This window comes from Pecten maximus, chromosome 12, assembly GCF_902652985.1.
Source record: "Pecten maximus chromosome 12, xPecMax1.1, whole genome shotgun sequence".
Classification (NCBI taxonomy): Eukaryota; Metazoa; Mollusca; class Bivalvia; order Pectinida; family Pectinidae; genus Pecten; species Pecten maximus.
In genome coordinates, this window is record NC_047026.1 from 31,278,022 (window position 1) to 31,303,883 (window position 25,862).

Genomic DNA, 25,862 nt, shown 5'->3' on the forward strand with positions numbered 1-25,862 from the left:
AACCACTCGGCCTCCGCGGCCCAACTGTATGGCGTCCCTTACATCACTGACGAGCCCTAGAAGAGCGAAACGGATGTATCGTGTCCCTAACATCACCGACGAGTCCGAGAGGGCGAAACAGCTTTGTGGTGTAGCTCAATCATTTACTAAATTTATGTTCAAAGGTGATATTTACTTCAGAGCCGTTGTGAATCTTTTGAAGATGTACAGTTATCATGATATGAACTGAAAGCGAATTTCCTACACTGGCGTTTGCCCAGATTAAATACATTATAAGAAGAGGTCTGGGCAAACGTAATAGATTCATACACGTCTCAACACTATAGAGGCAGACTAAAATAAACCCGAGCCTTTTCCACTGAGTATCAAACACCATAGTCACAGAAGACTCGGACTGAAGGCGCAGATGAACATATGATACCGGACAACGACAGTTGCCATATTATTTTCGATAAGTATATTTCACAATTGTTTGCTCTTACCTGGGATCAACAACGTAAGTACCAAACCAATGGTATGACCGGGGGCCATCTTGTAACGTTATTTGTCACCGTTAGCTACTCTATTCAATATACAGCACACAAAAGAACTAGCACACCATCGCGCGCCTATTGTTTCACACACATTACCGATCTATATATAATATACAGGTATGATTTATACCCGTATACAAAGTATATACACTGTGTATTTAAAGTTTTATTCGGGAGAAGAATTGCTGTATTATTCCATCTAAAGCGTCGTCTACGAAAAAAAAAGAAAGTTATTGGACATTGGTTACAAATGGAATATGATTATTACGATAGGTTAAAAAGTATTCCATGTAAAATATGATAGAAATAATTCAATACTATCTGGCCGGCAAGAGGGCTGTGAATCACATCTGATAGCTGATGTCTTTTGCAGTGGTGGGTGATCTGTTTTGGCTTAAAGAATTGTTCACTACGCTTAGAATTTCTTATACATAAAAACACGCCGAAGATGAAAGTGTTATGGTCGAAATCATTGTCTCAGCTGAGTACATTGTATATTCTATTTCCTTATGCGATATCAAGTCAGACGTTTTTGAAGTTGAACAGAAGTCGCTCTCTATTTCGGAGTATCTGGTCTAATGAAGCAGAAGACGATTACTCTTCCGGAACCCCGGAATTAAAGTCTTGGTTTATGGGTTATATGTTCGTTTATTGTCAGTATTCTTTGTTTTTTAAACAAACGTGGACTTTTTATTGTTGTTTGGATGTTTGTGAAGGCAACCGCTATCTCATAGAATTGGATATCGGCGTTATCCTTTGGTCTGTAGCCTGTAATGTCGTATATACCCCACGTTAAATTTCCTGTGTAATGCAGTTGCATATTGATTACGAAATATAGTAATATAATATATACAGCATCTGTTAGTAACATATTTAAATGTGCTATTAATTTGTGTATCTGATGTAAATCGTTAGATACAGTCTTGTATATGTATCGTAGAGGACCAGACAATAATGATCCATGATGTATATTGATTTACAGACGACTGTAAACACTTGGTACCTGGTAATTTTAAAAGTCACACCAAAGCTCCAGTTATTACAAAGATCTGTGGATACTAACCGATTGAGATATATTCTCAATCATTCTTACAAACTTTCACGATCAGAATATTTCTTGAATTTCATATTTCCCTAATAAATCCAATTACGTTTTTTGCAAAATTTATGTTTTTGGTGAATTGTTAATCTGTAGACCAGTTTGGAGATAAATTCATGTAAGGTAAACTGATATACATGTAGTGGGAGATGAAGTCATTACATGTTAAAGCCAGTATAAGATAGCAGAGTCCGATAAAGTTTTATCAGGAAAAAATACACAACGCGGCGCGTCAGCACTTCTTGAATAGACACGGGATGTTTTACTGAGAAAAGCTGCGCACATCAGCAAAAACGAACGCATGGTGCATGGTTGAGCTATCAAATGACAGCCGATCATCTCCAATTTTAACCTGAACATTTTTCATTACCCATATTAGCAAGCCTCGTGAAATGGTCAATGCCACCACTAAAAAGTCTGTCCGAGTTTCTTCTGTCAACGTACAGATAGCTATATTTAATGTCCAGGTACTACTAGGAATTTCAGTTAAGTGCTTGATGACAAGGTACACATTATTTAACAATCTTACAGTTACATCCTGGGAAGGTCAAGGGCGCGTTAGCTATTATGGTAGGTTAAACCGACTAAAATCCGGTTCACTATTTATTCTATCTCGAAGAAAGTTATTTTCAACGAAAAGAATCGCCCGAACGACCAGTCATTTCCATTCTATCTTTGTCGGAAACATTGAATTCCTAAGATAAATGTTAAGATGGCCATAAGTCCATATTTGGTCAGAACAGAAACAATATCGGGAATAAATCCTTATAGTGTTTTCATTCTTGAACCAAGTGCCAGGAAATATTGATACCTGCGCGTGGTAAAAGTCGCTTTACATCGTATTTGTTAAGTTCCGTGAGATCAACCTTTTCATGTTATGCTATTGTATTTGTTTACAAGTGATATCTATGTATTGATTTCCTGGAATACCACTGACATAATACTGTGAGAGTACACTCAAATTTAGGCGCATAACTGAATTCAAACAAGATAAGATATAAGCTCAATGATGAATTGGCGCACTCGCAATACACTCGCAATACACTCACAATACACTCACAATACACCCATAATACACCCATAATACACCCACAATACACCCATAATACACTCACAATACACCCACAATACACTCACAATACACTCACAATACACTCACAATACACCCACAATACACCCACAATACACTCACAATACACCCACAATACACTCACAATACACTCACAATACACCCACAATACACTCACAATACACTCACAATACACCCACAATACACTCACAATACACCCACAATACACTCACAATACACCCACAATACACCCACAATACACCCACAATACACTCACAATACACTCACAATACACTCACAATACCCTCACAATACACTCACAATACACCCACAATACACCCACAATACACTCACAATACACTCACAATACACTCACAATACACCCACAATACACCCACAATACACCCACAATACACCCACAATACACCCACAATACACTCACAACACCCACAAACCCCACAAGACCGCACAAACACTCACAAACACCACAAGACACCACAAGACACCCACAAGACACCCACAAACAACCACAAGACACGCACAAGACACCACAAGACACGCACAAGACCCCACAACACCACAAGTACACACCCACAAGACACCACAAACACGCACAAGACACTACAAGACACCACAAACACGCACAAGACACCCACAAGACACGCACAAGACACGCACAAGACACCACAAGACACCCACAAGACACCACCACAAGACACGCACAAGACACGCACAAGACACCCACAAGACACCACAATACACCCACAAGACACGCACAAGACACGCACAAACACCCACAATACACCCACAATACACCACAATACACCACAAACACCACAATACCCACAAATACCCACAATACACCACCACAAACCCACAATACACGCACAATACACCCACATCCACAGTACACTCACAAACACTCCACAGACACCCACAAGACACCCACCTCACAAGACACCCCACAACCACTCACAATACCCACAAGACACCACAATACACCCACAATACACCCACAATACACTCACAATACACTCACAATACACCCACAATACACCCCAAACCCCACAATACACGCACAAACACTCACAACACCACAACCCAATACAATACACTCACAAACCCACAACACCACAAACACCCCAATCCCACAGATACATCAATACACGCCACATACACAACCACATACAACACTCACAATACACCACAATCAATCCTCACAATACACCCACATACACCCACAATACACCCACATACACGCACAATACAACCCACAAACACCCACAATACACACACAATACACCCAACATACACCACAGACAATACACTCACAATACCAACACCACAATACACCACAACAAATACACTCACTCACCCAATACACCCAAAGACAGCACAACGACAACAGCAAGACACCCCACGCACAAGACACCCACAAGACACCCACAAGACACGCACAAGACACCCACACAAGACACGCACAAGACACGCACAAGACACGCACAAGACACCCACACCAATACACCACAATACACCACAATACACTACACTCACAATACACTCACAATACACCCACAATACACCCACAATACACCCATAATACACCCACAATACACCCACAATACACTCACAATACACTCACAATACACTCACAATACACTCACAATACACTCACAATACACCCACAATACACTCACAATACACCCACAATACACTCACAATACACTCCAATACACCCACAATACACTCACAATACACTCACAATACACGTTTCATCGTCCTAACCATAAACACATAAACACAGATAACCCAACCTACCATTTTTATATACACCTCATCTCTTTGATAATATAATATGTCCTATGTAATTAACACTATTGGATGACAATGTGTCCCAAATGGATATAAAATACAGCGGTGTACTTTTACAGTGCAATTAAACTGAAATACGTTGATGAAAGCTATAGTATGACAGAACATCAGAATGAATAATTAAATATTGATTTTTCTAAATATAGTTCCAATACTGATAAGTAAACAACATCAACTATAAATAAAATCAATTATGAAAGCAATTGATTGGAACCTATTCCATTTGTGTATTCAGTGGCAGCTAAATGAAACTCTGGTTGTTGACAAAACAAAATGTGTCTATAAATAACGCATTATACACATATTTACATATTTACAGAGACTGGCTTATGTGTGCTGTGGGAACCCGTTTGTTTACAGGTTGTGTTGAGATTACATTGGTGTACACCCAAGGATGACATTTTTATAGGAAACGACAGCTCACGAGACCAGGTAACTAGACGCAGGAGAATTAAGCAGGTAAGTCGGGTACACAGTGTTTACAACCAAGTGATTGGTATGCATTTTAAATCGCGTATTTTGCTCGAGTGTGTGAACAATATTTTAAATGAGATGGAAATTCTCCTGTACTGCCCATCCAGAGAACTCTAGAGAACTACCACAAGGACCCAGAAAGTGATGAAATGGTAGGGAAGTCGCCTAGGAATTCCTTCAATCGCAAGGAAAACCGCAACATATTTTGATGTGATGGTAGGATTGTCGCTAGGGTATAGTGTGAGTGGTAAGGGTATTCCTCGTCTATATAATTGTTGTTAGCAGATCAGCAATGTTAGCGGACATCTATAATTCATAAGTCGTCTGCCATTTACTCTTAGTTTGCTCAAAACCTTCATATTGACTATAACATTAAAACGGATCAATCACTGAAAGGCATAGTATAACATAAAACCTTTCCCCTGTCCATCTGGTAGACAGTAGAATTGTTATACTCTCTCAGGAAGACAATAATACAAGGTGATTTACACAGTCATTCAAGTCACTCAACAATAACATTCGTCCGTCATTTCAATTGTACCCGACTACCAGGCTTAAACGATGTGTAATATATATTAAATATTTTATGGTATACATACAAATAATGTAGCAAAAACAAATCGGTAAACCTGGCTCCACACTAGATTCTAGGTATTGGCAATTCTAAAATTAAGTCAGCAGAATTTGGTGTTGTGTTGTGTAACTGTATCACAATTCTGGTGGGTCGAGCAAACAATACATACTGACGTTGTTAACATATATGGCACCTATACAAAAATGAGTTCGATACAACACCTCATACAGATGTTTTGTCCTTCTAAGACTCGTCAGTGATGTTAGGGACATAATAAAGCTGTTTCGTCCTTCTAGGACTCAACAATGACGTTAGTGACATCATACAGCTGTTTTGTCCTTCTGTGATGTTAGGGACATCATAAAGCTGTTTCGTCCTTCTAGGACTCATCAGTGATGTTAGGGACATCATACAGCTGTTTCGTCCTTCTAGGACTCATCAGTGATGTTAGGGACATCATACAGCTGTTTCGTCCTTCTAGGACTCATCAGTGATGTTAGGGACATCATACAGCTGTTTCGTCCTTCTAGGACTCATCAGTGATGTTAGGGATACCATAAAGCTGTTGTCCTTCTAGGACTCGTCAGTGATGTTAGGGACATCATAAAGCTGTTTCGTCCTTCTAGGACTCAACAATGACGTTAGTGACACAATACAGCTGTTGTCCTTCTAAGACTCATCAGTGATGTTAGGGACATCATACAGCTGTTTTGTCCTTGTAGGACTCGTCAGTGACGCTAATGGTTTAAAGTGATATGGGTATGTTGTTTTAAATTATTGAGATATTAAGTTAACCAGGCGTTGGTGTTCGACTACGTCATGTTGTTTTGTAATGCCTAATTAAGCCCTACTGCACAAAGCAACGGCGAAGAAAGAATGTCCCCTGTTATTGGAATTATGTGGCAGAATAGCGGGAAACATCAACAGAAGAACGCTAATCTGGAAAAAAACTACAAATGAAAAAAAACGTGAAATTATGCTTTCTAAAATATATAATGTTCTCTTAACGAGAGAAGGAACATGTTTGTTTTGTGTTGTCATCTTAAATGATATCGTTTTGTAAGGGAACGTCGCGTGTCGGTTATTGGCCCCAAAACAGGTCTTTGTTTGTTAACATCACATTCGCCACGTGGCGTTTTCCCTTTTAAATATACAGTACATAAATTAAGATAGACATCGTTACTTTATCTCCCCTAACTGTAAATATTTACCGATCGGTTATCAAGAACTTACCAGAATGTGTTGAACTTCTGCGGTGACAATATGGACTCCACATGCTATATAGTAATAAAACAATTTTCTAGTGATGATCAATTATTAGATTTAAACAAATGATAGCTGAAATAGTGTAATTTGTCTCGCGTTTTTGGCAGCACACATTTCATATTAAATTGTGCTGTGTGTAGCAGGATTAATGGGATGTACAATTGTACGACAAAAATATACGCCAATAGTAGTCAACATCTCTGGCGAAGTTAAAACCCATTAACAGTTTTCTTTATAGTTTCACCTGGTGTTTCCCTTTATTTATTGGATTGTGTTTCTAATAGATTTGTATATACTGTATTACTGGAATAGAATTATCTGTAGAAGGTACATTGACAACAGATCTAGCCTACAGTTATAAGGTGTCATTGTCTGACCCGAATTTCGTCAATAGGAAAGCATTACCGAATTTAAGCGAGATGTTGTTGTGAAGTCCGATAATGCTTCCCGATGGAACATTACCAGTTATGTCCTAAGGTTAAGAAATATTGATGAGACGGGGTTCCAAATCAAGGGCAATAATTGCATAATACATGAAAAATATTGATTTGCATGACAAAATGTCTATATTGCCACGCATGATATACTGTCATATTGATATGCATGATATACTGTCATATTGCCACGCATGATATACTGTCATATTGATATGCATGATATACTGTTATATTGATGCGCATGACAAACTGCTGTATTCAATTTGTTTATTTTAGCTTTGGGCTTTACAGCTGATCAGTACATATAACAATTAACATTTTACAATTGTCAGGCATGACATACTTTTTTTAGTACAACGTACTGTTATATCGCCAAGCATGACATGACACTATTGCATTGTCACACACGAGAAACTGTTATATCGTCACGCATGGCATGTATACTATTATATCGACACGCATGACATGTATACTATTATATTGTCACGCATGACATGTATACTATTATATTGTCACGCATGACATGTATACTATTATATTGTCACGCATGACATGTATACTATTATATTGTCACGCATGACATGTATACTATTATATTGTCACGCATGACATGTATACTATTATATTGTCACGCATGACATGTATACTATTATATTGTCACGCATGGCAAACATTTATATTGCATTATTTATTAATTATATATGCATGACATGCAACGCACTGTTATATCGTCACAAATAGCATATATATTGTTACGTATGACAAACTTTTATACCGTCACGCATGAAAAACTTATATTTTTACTCAATAAACAATTCGCTAACGGCTCTTTATATGAATTGGAGGCTAAAATGTTCCATGGACAGAGAGTGAGATGCGAGATTCCAATCTCCCTATTTGGAGGTTGTCCAATATAAATATACATTGGTGTGTCTACAGGCTAAAGTAATGTCCATCATACCAAACTATTTTATTGTACAAACAGTAGTTGTATGTGTTTGTAATTATGAAACATGTACGTTCGCCCCGGATGTGTAATGGACGTGTAGCCGACAATTACACTCTAGACTTCACTACACAAACACTTCGTGTTTCCGGTATGTTTATCGTAGCTACACCATTGTTTTCATTATTTTCAGGATGTCTTTTACTATTGTGATTCGATCTGTTGGCTGGAACTTCTGTATGGCAAACTTTAGCATCTTTATGTCGATGTTGTATTACTGTTATATGTAGTAAAAATAAACATGTAAATTACAAGCCACAACACGAAAACAGCTAGGGGCCTTTTGTGTATGCTTTAATCAGGCTTTATCTAGTTATCCGAGGTCCGACTTCCTGCACGTAAGTACGCCCGTCAGTACTGATTTGGCCGAGTTTAAAACCCCGCAGTGACGATATTGTATGATATGTATATTCCTGTATAAAAATATATTATTTTTTACAGTTCTGATAATGAGATTATTCATAATTATTTTAATCATTTATTCTTTTCTGCAATTATTTTTATCATTTAAGGTAATTATAATAAAATTTGTGCAATATAATAAATAAAAAAAACAATATTTGAGCATAGTTTCAAAAACAGATTTGATCCTGCGGGCCGGGGAATAGAAAAGGATAAACAAGAACATACTTTTGCACACAGCATGTACGCCAGAGGCGACTAATGTGGTGATCCCGTGAGAATTGGTAATTTGCTTTAGTGTCCTATCCTCGGTCTGTTTGAGATAAAGACAATATAGACCTGCTAGCTGTACCACTGTAACAGTTGTGATCTGCGTCTTCTGTCTACTTTCTAATGTACAATGTTCGGTTTTTTTTTGTTCCATTGGAGTAAATATCGCTTTTGCCTTATTGTGACCGCGCAAGCGAGAAGATTTATCGGTTCTGTTCTTTGATCAAGACAAACCAAATTATATGTACTTTTACGAATATGTGGAATTGGTACATGTATACAATTTCCAGCAGTTGGTGAGTTGCGTTCTTTTATGGTATCTGTCAGAGACCAACCGAAGATGTAGCCTTTGGATCATACCTGTTGTTTTCTGCTTGATGTTCAGTGTAAAGTTTTCATAATAATGTGACTGGTTTGGGTGTTACGTTACCGTCTCAGGTAGGTGTGACATTTCAGTGTTATAACACTATAATGTAGACCTGGGGTAACGTCATGCTACCGTCTCCATGTGTGACACTATAATGTAGACCTGGGGTGACGTCATGCTACCGTCTCCATGTGTGACATTTCAGTGTGATAACACTATAATGTAAACCTGGGGTGACGTCATGTTACCGTGTCCCGGTGTGACATTTCAGTGCGCTAACACTATAAACGTGTCCATCAGCAGCTCCTCGTCATCCATGGACACAGTCTTCGCATAACCTTAGTTGTTGAGAGGATACAGAACCATAAATTGTCAAACAATAAACGATATGTTCCCGATATTTAACGGTAAGTAAGCCCTCTTCGTATTTATTGGATTAGGACATCAGTATCAATATTTATGTTTAAACGTCCGTTAACAAGGTCATATAACAAACCAAATAATTTGCCTCAAACGTATTACTTTCCTCTATCTCAGTGGTTGAGGAGCGCGCGTAATATCTTCTTGATTCAGCTGGTGGCTTTGAGCTCCGCCCTCTGACGTCATACCGAAATGGTCATCTGATGATTAACGAGGTCTACGGTAAGTTCAATTAGACACGGTAGACTTGTCAAGGAAATTATATCTAGTATATACAACAAACATATCGAACCTTTATTATAATGCTGTCAGAATCTACAGAAACTTGCAGTGCATATGTATATACATACCATTTTGCCATAAGATAAAGGTATACAGGTAGAGATAGACCACACAGGTACGGCCAGGTCACTGACGGACATTACACTCTAGAGATATAAAGCGGTCATTAGTATGTAATAATGAACAGTAATGAGTGTAGACGTTTTGATCAACGGGAAGTTCCTGTTCGTATTCCATCTTCCTCGTACACTGACATCGGGTATGCAATATAATATCAGAGGCCACATAAACATATTTACCTCTGTGCATCTGTGTTAATTCTTGTCATAAGACACAATGGCCAACAATACCACATGACTGATTACTACATGGCTTTGGAAGGCTGACGACCTTGCCATTCACTTAAGATGGTTTATCAGCAAAACTATTTATGTTCTATTTTCCACCGTTGGCTCACACGTTTGACAGTTTGTCACCAAGCGATCGGTTTCCTTCCTGGGAATTAACACAAATTAGTACCCAGTATCAGGTATATGCTGCAAATAATTACATCTCAGGTGAGTTTATTAGTTGTTACCATCCGTTTTGTGTACTAGTGTCAGCGATAAAATGTATTTAGTATACATTATAACAATATGTTGCCTGTTTGATGTCAATTATCATTTCTTCCAAATATGAAAACTTACAGAAGGGTGAATACGTGTGCCTCCATTTATATGTAACCACAAATGTACCTGGTATAACACCAGCGGTCGTGTCATGTATGTGACAACATGTGTACTATAGGACTCGTGTGATGTATATCCACGTGTACTGAAGTATCTTGTGTATGGTCACACGTGTATATCAAATAAAACAAGCGGTGTGTGATGTATGTGGCCACACGCGTATCTCCATGCAATAACACACGCGGTCGTGTGATGTATGCATATAGCCAAGTGTACCTCTATATTATACTAGAAGTGTGATATATGTGGCCACACGTGTACCTCCACTAACACCATCAGTCATGTGATGTACGTGTACCTCCACTAACACCATCAGTCATGTGATGTACGTGTACATGTACTAACACCATCAGTCATGTGATGTACGTGTACATCTACTAACACCATCAGTCATGTGATGTACGTGTACCTCTACTTACACCATTAGTCATGTGATGTACGTACATCTACTGACACCATCGGTCATGTGATGTACGTGTACCTCTACTAACACCATTAGTCATGTGATGTACGTGTACCTCTACTAACACCATCAGTCATGTAATGTACGTGTACATCTACTAACACCATTAGTCATGTGACGTGTACCTCTACTAACACCATCGGTCATGTGATGTACGTGTACCTCTACTAACACCATTAGTCATGTGACGTGTACCTCTACTAACACCATCGGTCATGTGATGTACGTGTACCTCTACTAACACCATTAGTCATGTGATGTACGTGTACATCTACTAACACCATTAGTCATGTGATGTACGTGTACCTCTACTAACACCATTAGTCATGTGATGTACGTGTACCTCCACTAACACCATCAGTCATGTGATGTACGTGTACATCTACTAACACCATCAGTCATGTAATGTACGTGTACCTCCACTAACACCATCAGTCATGTGACGTGTACCTCTACTAACACCATTAGTCATGTGATGTACGTGTACCTCCACTAACACCATTAGTCATGTGATGTACGTGTACCTCCACTAACACCATCAGTCATGTGATGTACGTGTACCTCTACTGACATCATCGGTCATGTGATGTACGTGTACCTCTAGGCTAATAACACTATCAATGTGTCAGGTATGTGGCCACACGTGTGACATACCTCCATATTGTACTAGAGGTATGATATATGTTAACAAGCGTGTTTCTCCATGCAAGTGACATCAGCAGTCATGTACGACTGTACACACGTGCATATCTAGAATTAGTCAAATGTGTATATGTTGACCAGGTGTACATCCATTAACACCAGCGCGTTTGATCGTGTGATGTACACACGTGTACCCCCAATAACACATGCAGTGTGTGACATTTATGTGGTGGCCTCGCGTGTAATTCGAATCAGTCATGTGATGTGTGTTGCCTACGTTACAATAATACCTGCAGTGTGTGGTGTATGTGTACACCGTGTACTTCCTTCAGCAAGCGTACCGTGTCATATGTACATTTATGTGGCCACGCGTGCATCTCGAATCAGTCATGTGATCACATGTGTGGCCCACGTGTACATCCAATAACACTAGCAATGCAGTGTGTGTGTATAAAGATAGGGCTAGAGACTTTACTAAGACGTATATGAGCCGCCGGCTGGCATTTAGGTCCTTAAGTTCTATCCAATGAAAACGGAGAAAAAAGGGAATTCCGTCAGAGTTATTATTTCCATTCTATTTCCGTTTCGCGCGAAAACGGGAATCCCACTTGCGTTGCAAAAACACAAAATGCAGCTGATATACTTTGTTATAGATGAACTTTAAATACCTGTCCTTAAACTTTAGATATGTCGGTTAATTTTCCATTCAATAACATTAACGGTAAATGTAAATAAAAGTGTTTATTCAACAAAAATATCGACACGAAAGGGGTTTCCCCGTTTTCTGCCGAACACACTTCCGGTATTTACGTAGTTGTTTACATTCGCTACGAAGATGGCAGATGGGAGTGTTTAGGTCTAACGCATCAAGAAATCGTATATGATGTCTCTTCCGCCAAATTTTAACGTAGTCGGATGTGATAGCGATTTAGCAAGTGAGATAGACGATGATTTTAGCCATTTCTTTCCGTGTACAAGTCGGGTAAACAGTGGTACAGCTGAAGAGGTGAGTTCTGTCTCCGGTAATCAGGATGAAGATGTTGATTTTGACTATGACATCGAGAGTGATAATGATGATGATGATGTGAGTAACGGCATTAGCGTTATTAATTCGCCGATTCTGCATACTCGGATGAGAGTTTTTATCAGAAATGACGTTGAAAGGGACACAGAAAATGATTCTGATCAAGACACACTACGCAGTGATGACAACGAGGTTGATGATGATGATGATGATGACGACGAAAATAACTCGGACGAACGTGACGCACAGCGTAAATGTAAGAAGGGGTGTCTGTCCAAATTTCCCAATATGGATATCAAAGATAACAGATTGAATGTGCAGGGAATGGAGAGAGATGGCAGGGACATGTTAATTATTGGACAGCTCCAGGCATGTGGCATGACAAGGGGAATACATGGTCAAACTAACGTCAAACGGCATCGCTTTGACTACCAATTCCAGAACACAAGTGTTTGCAAGGCTTGTTTCCTTTATGTTAATAACATAAATGCACATTACTTGAAAAACATCAGGGCCCATTTCGTCAAGAATGGTGCTGTTCCACGGATACATGGAAATACAGGGAAAAAACCCAAAAATGCAGTGACCTATGATAATGTTCAACAAGTTGTCCAGTTTATTTCAAGGTAAGTGCTGTGCCGTATGTGTACTTATACACAGGTATTTAACATTAAAAAAAAAAATAAAAATGAAACCCATAGTTCTGTATGTAGAATATTCATACTTGTCGTGCATGTCATGATTAACATCAAACTATCTGTGCAGTCTGTATTTTGTTCTCTTTTGCTGGGGAAAAATAAATAAATAATACAACTGTTAGTAATTTAACTTAACATGTGCAAAACTTAATTTTAAAAAATCATCTCAAGTCACCTTGATTAAATATAAACATACCGGGTACATGTATTTTGAAATATAATAGCTATATTATTTATTTACATACATTCAATTGTAATAGGTCACAGTTTGATACAGACCTTGTCTGTTTCGAAATTTCCATTATACATATTTTACTATCAGCACAATGAGATATTTGGAAATGAATTTTGATGTTAATTATTTTTTAATGCAGTTACATTTATCTGTTAGGTATGCAGATGAGATGGGATTGCCCCAACCTGCTGCACCACGTGGACGGGACAGCTTTCCACCAATATATTTACCTGGAAGTGAAACCTATCTATCTGTCCATAAGAAATACAGCCAAGTATGTATGTAAGTATTATCCTCATAATGAAAAAAGTACTTGGTAATCAATTCATACAGCAATCCATGATAAACCAGTGTCAATTTTCACTGTTATGAATTAAATATTGTCTACAGATACATTTAATTTATAATCATAAAACATTTGAAATAATGCCTTTATAAATTGGTTTAGCTATAAGAATATTTTTTTTAACTATGTATGCTTTAATTATAAACACAAACAAGCTGCTAATAAATTATCTTCCATCACTAGATATCTTAGAATTTGTCCAAATTATTTGTTAAAATGAAAATAATATATTTCAAACTTTGGAAATGACATTGAATTATTTGGTTTTAGTATTGTTTATAATCGTCACCCTCCAATTTTATGATCTAGTGACATATCTATTTTCAACAGTGAAAGAGAAAACCGATGCCTATCTGAGACCACTTTCAGAAGAATATGGCACCAGTGTCTCCCACACATCCAGTTCATGTCCTGCAAGACAGATGTATGTCACAAATGTGAATCCTTTAGGAATCGGATACAGAAGGTAAGAACCTAATCAAAACAAGTCTAATTTAATATCCATGGACATTAAAACCAAAATATCTTAATATATTTGAGTTCTAATTTTAGATAAACAGATAGTGATATTGTAATAATTCTACGTTCATATTCATTCATAACAATAATGGTATGAATTTATTAGTAAAATTACAAAGAAAACTTTTATTGCTTTAAACATCTTGTTATACATTTTTATAGGTTCATTATATACATTTTGTATGTACAATGTATATAGAACATTTTGATGACATGTTAAGATAAGATTTTTGTACATATATTGTATCTAGGCCATCACTGAGGCAGATAAAATGGAGGCTAGCACAGACTTTGCAGAACACATTTAATCAGCCCAAAAGGAGAGAGACCATTATCGACAAAAATGTCATGCTGCTATTGCAGGTCGTCATGGTCATCCGAAGTCTACTGTTCCTGTTCCTCCAACATCCATGGACCTAAAAGATGTCCACTACACATTTGATTATGCTCAAAGTGTACTTCTGCCCAGTCATTGCAGACAGGAAGGAGCTTTGTACTTCAGGTAAAAAACAATTTACTGTCTGTTAAAAGGGAGAAGCAGTTGTTAAAACAGGTTACATTTAAAACCATTAAATCTCTGTAGTATTGGATCATATTTCATAAAATGTAATTCATGTATTAAAGATGTAAAGTTTCAATCTTGAATATCAGAATAAAAAAATATCGGATTGAAATTAAAAGAAATGATCTTGAACACTATGCTTCTCTGATATTGTACAGCTTTTTCTTTCAGGTCACCATATAAAGCTAATCTATTTGGTATTTGCAATGATGGTCGGTCCCTGCAAACAAATTATTTGTTTGGCGAGGATCAGTCCATTGGTCTGGATGGTGCCCAGAGCCACTCGGCCAATGCTGTTGTATCTATGTTGCACCACTTCTTCGAATACCATGGGGAAGGAGAAAAAACTGTGTACTTGAATGCAGACAATTGTGGTGGCCAAAATAAGAATCAGGTATGGAATATTTGTTGTTGAGTTAAGAAAACACCTTAAAGGAGTGTGGCACATCAGTTAAGATCATTTGCCAAGTTGAACTGAATTCATTCAAAAAAGTCAGCAGTGTAAGTTTCTGTTTATCACAAAACTGGTAGTTATGCAAATATAAGGAGCAGGCTGTATGTTTCTTTGTACTGAAACAATTATTCAGCATTACATAATCATTATGACATTATAAGTTACGTATTTTTGAAGCTGTTGAATGTTGATACCCACTCATCTCCGATTTCTCCAAAATTTTGTAATTGTGAAGTCACAATAGTGTTATTATACAGGTGTTTTATTTTTGACATGCTAGTAGAAAGCAGGCCAGTAATATAATAAACTTAATAATACAGGTTCTTACACTGCTTTATACAATGAACCTAATTTTATTTTTTTATGATTCAGGTTGTCACAAGCTATTTGGCTTGGAGAGTGGCAAAAGGATATCATGATGACATCCATCTACATTTCATGAAGCCATATCATGCCCGTTGTCTTGTGGATGGGATGTTTGGTATTGCCCGAAGGAAAATCAGACGCAATGATGTGGATAGTTTGTCTGACCTGAAGATGACAATTCATGCTTCATCCACACATAACCAGGCAGATTTATACAGCGAGATGTCACCAAATTCGTGGATCTGGAGAGACTGGAAACAATTCTTCAAGCCTGTATTTAGAGCGGTTCCTGGTATTGGGAAATACCATCACTTTCACTTTGCTTCCACCACTTCAGGTACATGTACTGCTATATTTACATATTTCAATCCATTTAATTTATATAATGTACTGCGCTTTCATTATCAATTACCTCCATGGGTAATTCCGCTAGATTTATGAGTCTGATTCTAATGATGTATTTGGTATGTGGGGCATGCAGAATTTTTATCCGATTTAAAAATAAAATGGTTTTGTACAGGTTTTTTTATTTTTATGTGTATCCCTTTCAAAACTAAGTTCAATTACAACATGCCATTCCTGTTTCTTTCTTTCAGGAATGGTTACTGTTAAAAAAGGTGTTGACGGGGAGACAACGCCAGTGAGGCTTGTGAAGAGGGGAAAGATTATTCCACAGGGTTTGCCAGTGAGACTGGAGGCAAAAGGTTTTTCCGCAGAACGTGCATGGTACCTGTACAAAAATATCAGGCCTTTTGTAAAGGATCCGTCTAAGGACCTTCTATGTCCCCTGCCCACTGTCCCACAGCCCACCTTTAGACCCACCCACACAGAAGAATGAACTGAAAGTTGAGATCAAAATTGTTATTGATGAAAACTTAAATACTGTACTCATGCTTTTATTTTATATTATGAAATGAGCATTGCTTGTTAGGATACAGTTAAATACAATTTCAAAATAAATGTTTTATCTTCTTACACTACATGTAATTAATTGTAACAATAAAATCCTGATGGAGTCCTGGAGTTCACTTTGCAATCTGTTTCTACCAAATAAAATATAAAATGATTGTTATTTGTATTAGGTAAGGGATGTGACTGATTGTTTTTGTATTAGGTAAGGGATGTGACTGATTGTTTTTGTATGTAAGGGATGTGACTGATTGTTTTGTATGTAAGGGATGTGACTGATTGTTTTTGTATGTAAGGGATGTGACTGATTGTTTTTGTGTGTAAGGGATGTGACTGATTGTTTTTGTGTGTAATCACAAGGGATGTTACCTGTTTATTGCAAGATACATGTTTGTGTTCAAGTTGATATGTGAATCACAAATTTTATCCTTGTAAATAAATGAATCATGACAACTGAAAAAGGACTTTTTTCTTTTTAAATGACTATAGATATAATAACAATTACAAAATAACAGTCTTCAATTCAAGACCTGTAACAGCAAAGCATTATGCAACTGTCTGTGATAAATGACGTTGCAAAAAATGACGTCAAAAATGGCACTGGTAAAATGACGTCGTTATTAACGCCAACGTCATCTAGCATACCAAATGCGACATATATTCAATGTAGCGTCAAATCGTCAGTTATTGACACACCAAAGCTATTTTTACACCAATTTAACCGCCATTATCTCTAGATTATGAAAATACCAAAAACTCAATTTTGATTTTTTATGCCTTAAGGACCTAAATGCCAGCCGGCGGCTCATATGTGCAGTTCACCGGCTACCCGGCTTTTTATTGAAGACATTTTATACCGATGTATTGTGGTTGAAAGTATGAAAGGATATTTAAATGAAATTCATGTCGATACTAGAAAAGGTATGACATTTAAAGCTGGCACACCGCGCATGATTGAATGCTGTATGAGGTAGCATGTTGATCGGTTACGGATGATAAACCCGGAGATGACTGCGGTATACCATATAAAGGCGTTATGCTACAGAAAGTTTATCAATAAGGAGAGCTGCCACACGGCGCGTACATATGAGCGGGCGTCAGGGGTAAGTACATGTAGTCACTAGGTTGTCAACAACATATTCTCGTATAGTGACACTAAGGCTTATCGGTGGCTGTTTGAATGTGAAGCTGTGCTGGGTATAGACATGTACTTTTATAGATATGGTAAAATAAGAACTCGTACATTAGGAACATAACGTAGATATAGTCCCAGCATAGCCCGAGTTTCCTGTGGCCCTGACACCAGACATGGTGTAAGGGCCAGAGGAAACTCGGGCTAGTCTCAGTAATGTTACATCAGCTACCATACCAATTATATGCCACGTCTGTAACCTCACGCGTAAACTTTCTCACTGTATGTGTGTCTCCATGACAAAAATATTTCAACATAAATACCTCAATTATTATGCGCACCACCAAATAAAACACTGTTAATCACTACTTACATGCTGGTAATTACATATAATCAGTCACATCTGCTCAACTAGTAAAACATCTATCAGGTATACACCAGTAATACTACTGTCTATCAGGTATACACACCAGTAATCCTACTGTCTATCAGGTATACACACCAGTAATCCTACTGTGTCCTCTATCAGGTATACTCACCAATAATCCTACTGTCTATCAGGTATACACACCAGTAATCCTACTGTCTATCAGGTATACACACCAGTAATCCTACTGTCTATACACACCAGTAATCCTACTGTCTATCGGGTATACACACCAGTTATCCTACTGTCTATACACACCAGTAATCCTACTGTCTATACACACCAGTAATCCTACTGTGTCCTCTATCAGGTATACACACCAGTAATCCTACTGTCTATCAGGTATACACACCAGCAATCCTACTGCCTATACACACCAGTAATCCTACTGTCTATACACACCAGTAATCCTACTGTCTATCGGGTATACACACCAGTAATCCTACTGTCTATCAGGTATACACACCAGTAATCCTACTGTCTATACACACCAGTAATATTACTGTCTATACACACCAGTAATCCTACTGTCTATCAGGTATACACACCAGTAATCCTACTGTCTATACACACCAATAATCCTACTGTCCATACACACCAGTAATCCTACTGTCTATACACACCAATAATCCTACTGTCCATACACACCAGTAATCCTACTGTCTATCAGGTATACACACCAGTAATCCTACTGTCTATCAGGTATACACACCAGTAATCTTACTGTCTATCAGGTATACACACCAGTAATCCTACTGTCTATACACACCAGTAATCCTACTGTCTATCAGGTATACACACCAGTAATCCTACTGTGTCCTCTATCAGGTATACACACCAGTAATCTTACTGTCTATCAGGTATACACACCAGTAATCCTACTGTCTATCAGGTATACACACCAGTAATCCTACTGTCTATACACACCAGTAATCCTACTTTCTATACACACCAGTAATCCTACTGTCTATACACACCAGTAATCCTACTGTCTATCAGGTATACACACCAGTTATCCTACTGTCTATACACACCAGTAATCCTACTGTCTATCAGGTATACACACCCGTAATCCTACTGTCTATCAGATATACACACCAGTAACCCTACTGTCTATCAGGTATACACACCAGTAATCCTACTGTTTATCGGGTATACACACCAGTAATCCTACTGTCTATCAGGTATACACACCAGTGATCCTACTGTCTATCAGGTATACACACCAGTAATCCTACTGTCTATCAGGTATACACACCAGTAATCCTACTGTTTATCGGGTATACACACCAGTTATCCTACTGTCTATACACACCAGTAATCCTACTGTGTATCATGTATACACACCAGTAATCCTACTGTCTATCAGGTATACACACCAGTAATCCTACTGTCTATACACACCAGTAATCCTACTGTCTATCAGGTATACACACCAGTAATCCTACTGTCTATCAGGTATAATCACCAGTAATCCTACTGTCTATACACACCAGTAATCCTACTGTCTATACACACCAGTAATCCTACTGTCTATCAGGTATACACACCAGTAATCCTACTGTCTATCAGGTATAATCACCAGTAATCCTACTGTCTATTAGGTATACACACCAGTTATCCTACTGTCTATCAGGTAAACACACCAGTAATCCTACTGTTTATACACACCAGTAATCCTACTGTCTATCAGGTATACACACCAGTAATCCTACTGTCTATACACACCAGTAATCCTACTGTCTATTAGGTATACACACCAGTTATCCTACTGTCTATCAGGTATACACACCAGTAATCCTACTGTCTATACACACCAGTAATCCTACTGTCTATCAGGTATACACACCAGTAATCCTACTGTCTATCAGGTATACACACCAGTAATCCTACTGTCTATCAGGTATACACACCAGTAATCCTACTGTCTATCAGGTATACACACCAGTAATCCTACTGTCTATCAGATATACACACCAGTAATCCTACTGTCTATCAGGTATACACACCAGTAATCCTACTGTCTATCAGGTATACACACCAGTAATCCTACTGTCTATCAGATATACACACAAGTAATCCTACTGTGTCCTCTATCAGGTATACACACCAGTAATCCTACTGTCTATCAGGTATGCACACCAGTAATCCTACTGTCTATACACACCAGTGATCCTACTGTCTATACACACCAGTAATCTTACTGTCTATCAGGTATACACACCAGTTATCCTACTGTCTATGCACACCAGTAATCCTACTGTCTATCAGGTATACACACCAGTAATCCTACTGTCTATCAGGTATACACACCAGTAATCCTACTGTCTATCAGGTATACTCACCAGTAATCCTACTGTCTATACACACCAGTTATCCTACTATCTCGCCTATCACATCCGTCTCCTTGTCTCGCTGATCCTATGATGTAATGAAGGTATGATAATTTTCTGGTGTTGAAATATTCTTAGTTTGTTTGCCATAACGTACTTTGTCTGTGCTTAATATGATTTTGTTTTGTAATGAACAGAAAGCGTGTAACCTCTAATATATCTTCTTTTTGATCGATCCATTGCTATAAGATTATAATTGGTTTAGGGCACTACACGTTTTGATAAATGTCCCAAGATTCTGATGAGGAGGTAGAGTTCTTTTTTAAGATGCCACAGACTACCACTCCTCAACGAGCTGTTTATCATATTGCTGTGCAAATGCTATTCTATCGACTATCTATTGTATGATGGTTCTGTCCAACAAATGATTCATTATGGTCAACATCTGATGTGCAGCTTTCGAGCCAAGGGATATTGACGTTATGCTTTGAGATTTAATTACAGGGCCGTTAGGCTACTAAGACAACCGAGAATAATGACATAATAACTAAACCGTGATTCTGACCCGAAATCGACAAAATGAGGGCAAAATATGAACAAACAATAGCGATGTTCACGGAGACCCTTAAAGCACCAGGAGAATAGGACCAGGTGTTCCGAAGGGTAAGCGTCTTCTAGGTAACGACGACACCCGCCATACATATCTAGGTCATGACGACACCCATCATACATATCTAGGTCACAACGACACCCGCCGTACTAACAGTTCATTCCTCTAGTTCTTTACCGGAGAAGTTCCAATATACGTATAATAACTGGTTTACTAGCTTTACGTTTTCAGTTTAACACTTAGCTAAGATTGTTTTAGCGTGTCCTGTTTCGGTGTGGTGTGTCCTTTGTGGACGTGGTGTGTCCTGTGTCAGTTTAGTGTGTACTGTGTCGGTTTGGTGTGTCCTTTGTGGGTTTGATGAGTCCTTTGTGGGTTTGGTGTGTCCATTGTGGGTTTGGTGTGTCCATTGTGGGTTTGGTGTGTCCTTTGTAGGTATGGTGTGTCCTTTGTGGGTTTGGTGTGTCCTTTGTGGATTTGGTGTGTCCTTTGTGGGTTTGGTGTGTCCTGTGTCGGTGGGATGTGTCCATTGTGGGTTTGGTGTGTCCATTCGTGGGTTTGGTGTGTCCTTTGTAGGTATTGTGTGTCCTTTGTGGGTTTGGTGTGTCCTGTGTCGGTGGGATGTGTCCTTTGTGGGTTTGATGTGTCCTTTGTAGGTTTGGTGTGTCCTTTGTGGGTTTTTTGTGTGTCCATTGTGGGTTTGTTGTGTCCTTTGTGGGTTTTTTGTGTGTCCATTGTGTCCTTTGTGGGTTTGGTGTGTCCTGTGTCGGTTTGGTGTGCCCTTTGTGGGTTTGGTGTGTCCTTTGTGGGTTTGGTGTGTCCATTGTGGGTTTGGTGTGTCCTGTGTCGGTTTGGTGTGCCCTTTGTGGGTTTGGTGTGTCCTGTGTCGGTTTGGTGTGCCCTTTGTGGGTTTGGTGTGTCCTGTGTCGGTTTGGTGTGCCCTTGGTGGGTTTGGTGTGCCCTTTGTGGGTTTGATGTGTCCTTTGTGGGTTTGCTGTGTCCATTGTGGGTTTGTTGTGTCCTTTGTGGGGTTTTTGTGTGTCCATTGTGGGTTTGGTGTGTCCATTGTGGGTTTGGTGTATCCTTTGTGGGTTTGGTGTGCCCTTTGTGGGTTTGGTGTGCCCTTTGTGGGTTTGGTGTGTCCTTTGTGGGTTTGGTGTGTCCTGTGTCGTTGGGATGTGTCCTTTGTGGGTTTGATGTGTTCTTTGTGGGTTTGGTGTGTCCTGTGTGGGTTTGGTGTGTCCTTTGTTGGTTTGGTGTGTCCTGTGTCGGTGGGATGTGTCCATTGTGGGTTTGGTGTGTCCTTTGTGGGTTTGGTGTGTCCTTTGTGGGTTTGGTGTGTCCTTTGTTGGTTTGGTGTGTCCTGTGTCGGTGTGGTGTGTCCTTTGTGGGTATGATGTGTCCTTTGTGAGTTTGGTGTGTCCTTTGTGGGTTTGGTGTGCCCTTTGTGGGTTTGGTGTGTCCATTGTGGGTTTGGTGTGTCCTTTGTAGGTATGGTGTGTCCTTTGTGGGTTTGGTGTGTCCTGTGTCGGTGGGATGTGTCCTTTGTGGGTTTGATGTGTCCTTTGTAGGTTTGGTGTGTCCTTTGTGGGTTTTTTGTGTGTCCATTGTGGGTTTGTTGTGTCCTTTGTGGGTTTTTTGTGTGTCCATTGTGTCCTTTGTGGGTTTGGTGTGTCCTGTGTCGGTTTGGTGTGCCCTTTGTGGGTTTGGTGTGTCCTTTGTGGGTTTGGTATGTCCATTGTGGGTTTGGTGTGTCCTGTGTCGGTTTGGTGTGCCCTTTGTGGGTTTGGTGTGTCCTGTGTCGGTTTGGTGTGCCCTTTGTGGGTTTGGTGTATCCTGTGTCGGTTTGGTGTGCCCTTGGTGGGTTTGGTGTGCCCTTTGTGGGTTTGATGTGTCCTTTGTGGGTTTGGTGTGTCCATTGTGGGTTTGGTGTGTCCTTTGTGGGTTTGGTGTGTCCTTTGTGGGTTTGTTGTGTCCTTTGTGGGTTTTTTGTGTGTCCATTGTGGGTTTGGTGTGTCCATTGTGGGGTTGTTGTATCCTTTGTGGGTTTGGTGTGCCCTTTGTGGGTTTGGTTTGCCCTTTGTGGGTTTGGTGTGTCCTTTGTGGGTTTGGTGTGTCCTGTGTCGGTGGGATGTGTCCTTTGTGGGTTTGATGTGTCCTTTGTGGGTTGGGTGTGTCCTGTGTGGGTTTGGTGTGTCCTTTGTTGGTTTGGTGTGTCCTGTGTCGGTGGGATGTGTCCATTGTGGGTTTGGTGTGTCCTTTGTTGGTTTGGTGTGTCCTGTGTCGGTGGGATGTGTCCATTGTGGGTTTGGTGTGTCCTTTGTGAGTTTGGTGTGTCCTTTGTTGGTTTGGTGTGTCCTGTGTCGGTGTGGTGTGTCCTTTGTGGGTATGGTGTGTCCTTTGTGAGTTTGGTGTGCCTTTTGTGGGTTTGGTGTGCCCTTTGTGGGTTTGGTGTGACCATTGTGGGTTTGGTGTGTCCTGTGTCGGTGGGATGTGTCCTTTGTGGGTTTGGTGTGTCCTGTGTCGGTGGGATGTGTCCTTTGTGGGGTTGGTGTGTCCTTTGTGGGTTTGGTGTGTCCTTTGTGGGTTTGGTGTGTCCTGTGTCGGTGGGATGTGTCTTTTGTGGGTTTGGTGTGTCTAGTGTCGGTGGGATGTGTCCATTGTGGGTTTGGTGTGTCCTGTGTCGGTGGGATGTGTCCTTTGTGGGTTTGATGTGTCCTTTGTGGGTTTGGTGTGTCCTGTGTGGGTTTGGTGTGTCCTTTGTGGGTTTGGTGTGTCCTGTGTCGGTGGGATGTGTCCTTTGTGGGTTTGGTGTGTCCTTTGTGGGGTTTGGTGTGTCCCATTGTGGGTTTGGTGTGCCCTTTGTGGTTTGGTGTGTCCTGTGTCGGTGGGATGTGTCCTTTGTGGGTTTGGTGTACCCTTTGTGGGTTTGGTGTGTCCTTTGTGGGTTTGGTGTGTCCTGTGTCGGTGGGATGTGTCCTTTGTGGGTTTAGTGTGTCCATTGTGGGTTTGGTGTGTCCTTTGTGAGTATGGTGTACCCTTTGTGGGTTTGGTGTGTCCTGTGTCGGTGGGATGTGTCCTTTGTGGGTTTGGTGTGTCCTGTGTCGGTGGGATGTGTCCTTTGTGGGTTTAGTGTGTCCATTGTGGGTTTGGTATGTCCTTTGTGGGTTTGGTGTGTCCTTTGTGGGTGTGGTGTGTCCTTTGTGGGTATAGTGTACCCTTTGTGGGTTTGGTGTGTCCATTGTGGGTTTGGTGTGTCCTTTGTAGGTTTGGTGTGTCTTTTGTGGGTTTGGTGTGTCCTGTGTCGGTTTGGTGTGCCCTTTGTGGGTTTGGTGTACCCTTTGTGGGTTTGGTGTGTCCTTTGTGGGTTTGGTGTGTCCTTTGTGGGTTTGGTGTGTCCTGTGTCGGTTTGGTGTGCCCTTTGTGGGTTTGGTGTACCCTGTACTAACAGTTCATTCCTCTATAGTTCTTTACCGGAGAAGTTCCAATATACGTATAATAACTGGTTTACTAGCTTTACGTTTTCAGTTTAACACTTAGCTAAGATTGTTGGGTTTGGTGTGCCCTTTGTGGGTTTCCTTTGTGGGTTTGGTGTGTCCTGGGTCGGTGGGATGTGCCCTTTGTGGGTTTGGCGTGTCTCTGTTGGTCCTGCCTGTTCTGTTGGAAGTTTCATTTTTAGTTGACCTTGACTGTCTTTCACTTTTCGTCGTCCTTACCATATCAGTTGACAGGACGTTTCACATCACTTGGATATTATTCTATCACCTCCATTCTATTTTTGAAATGACCAAAAACAAAATCTTTACCATTATGACAACGTTACCTGGTTCTTACACTGGATGTGTATAGATAATACATATAATTGTGATATATTGATATCGGTCGAAACATGCTGTTATTGCACCAACCAATAACGACCGCGGACGTACATTATAGGTAAATGGTTATTTATCTTGGTTGACCAGCGCGAGGTAATCTTTTATCGACGGAAATCGATATTTTGCGAATAATTAATTATTTTTTTCAACAAAATAATTAACATCAAGTGTATTTTCAAATATCATCTTAACAGAAGAACAAAAATAGAAAACCATTAATTTGAATATGCATGTATAGATATAGATGTACAGCACCGTTGTGATGTCAGGTCGATAACCAACCAATATATTTACCTGTTTCATTCTCAGTATAATAGAAGTAGTGAATACATATTGCCATGACAATAGGTTTCTATAATTAGTACACGGCTATGAACTTTTGAATGACAGCCGTTGGTAGTGGAAACACTTGCATATTAATGACTCTCTGGTGGTATTGACATGTACAGTACCATAACACGCCATCAA

At 39.5% G+C, this 25,862-nt stretch overlaps 4 protein-coding genes across 7 annotated transcripts in view; 3 read left to right on the forward strand and 1 right to left on the reverse strand.

The window, feature by feature from the left end:
• The first annotated feature begins 4,748 nt into the window (after nt 1-4,748).
• Nucleotides 4,749-25,862, forward strand: part of LOC117339202 (phosphatidylserine synthase 2-like) — a 40,950-nt gene continuing 19,836 nt past the window's right edge. Inside the window, exon 1 of one of the 4 annotated variants that reach the window (XM_033900669.1) lies at nt 4,749-5,005. The gene's annotated coding sequence lies outside the window, so the exon portion shown is untranslated. Of the gene's footprint in view, nt 5,033-10,016; nt 10,629-17,838; nt 18,121-25,862 lie in introns of those variants that run through there. The other 3 variants (XM_033900667.1, XM_033900670.1, XM_033900668.1) reach the window with 3 other exon arrangements.
• On the forward strand, nt 12,390-15,089 carry LOC117339203. The gene is made up of 4 exons (XM_033900671.1): nt 12,390-13,554; nt 14,018-14,143; nt 14,538-14,673; nt 14,978-15,089. The coding sequence occupies exons 1-4, from the start codon at nt 12,785-12,787 to the stop codon at nt 15,032-15,034; spliced, it is 1,089 nt and encodes a 362-aa protein (XP_033756562.1). The 5' UTR covers nt 12,390-12,784; the 3' UTR covers nt 15,035-15,089.
• LOC117339204 lies at nt 15,035-17,478 on the forward strand. The gene is made up of 4 exons (XM_033900672.1): nt 15,035-15,228; nt 15,460-15,682; nt 16,115-16,445; nt 16,705-17,478. Exons 1-4 carry the CDS (start codon nt 15,137-15,139, stop codon nt 16,944-16,946), a joined length of 888 nt encoding a protein of 295 aa, XP_033756563.1. The 5' UTR covers nt 15,035-15,136; the 3' UTR covers nt 16,947-17,478.
• Nucleotides 21,834-24,758, reverse strand: LOC117338984 (mucin-6-like). The gene has a single exon (XM_033900349.1). It carries the CDS (start codon nt 24,756-24,758, stop codon nt 21,834-21,836), a length of 2,925 nt encoding a protein of 974 aa, XP_033756240.1.

What these genes read in the sequence shown, in the direction of transcription:
- LOC117339203 (XM_033900671.1), top strand. Translation starts at nt 12,785, where the DNA reads ATGATGTCTCTTCCGCCAAATTTTAACGTAGTCGGATGTGATAGCGAT. An exon ending in GTTGTCCAGTTTATTTCAAG is followed by an intron (nt 13,555 to 14,017) that starts GTAAGTGCTGTG and finishes TTTATCTGTTAG; the next exon opens with GTATGCAGATGAGATGGGAT. An exon ending in TTAGGAATCGGATACAGAAG is followed by an intron (nt 14,674 to 14,977) that starts GTAAGAACCTAA and finishes TATTGTATCTAG; the next exon opens with GCCATCACTGAGGCAGATAA.
- LOC117339204 (XM_033900672.1), top strand. Translation starts at nt 15,137, where the DNA reads ATGGACCTAAAAGATGTCCACTACACATTTGATTATGCTCAAAGTGTA. An exon ending in GAAGGAGCTTTGTACTTCAG is followed by an intron (nt 15,229 to 15,459) that starts GTAAAAAACAAT and finishes TTTTTCTTTCAG; the next exon opens with GTCACCATATAAAGCTAATC. An exon ending in CTTTGCTTCCACCACTTCAG is followed by an intron (nt 16,446 to 16,704) that starts GTACATGTACTG and finishes TCTTTCTTTCAG; the next exon opens with GAATGGTTACTGTTAAAAAA.
- LOC117338984 (XM_033900349.1), bottom strand. Translation starts at nt 24,758, where the DNA reads ATGGACACACCAAACCCACAAAGGGTACACTATACCCACAAAGGACAC.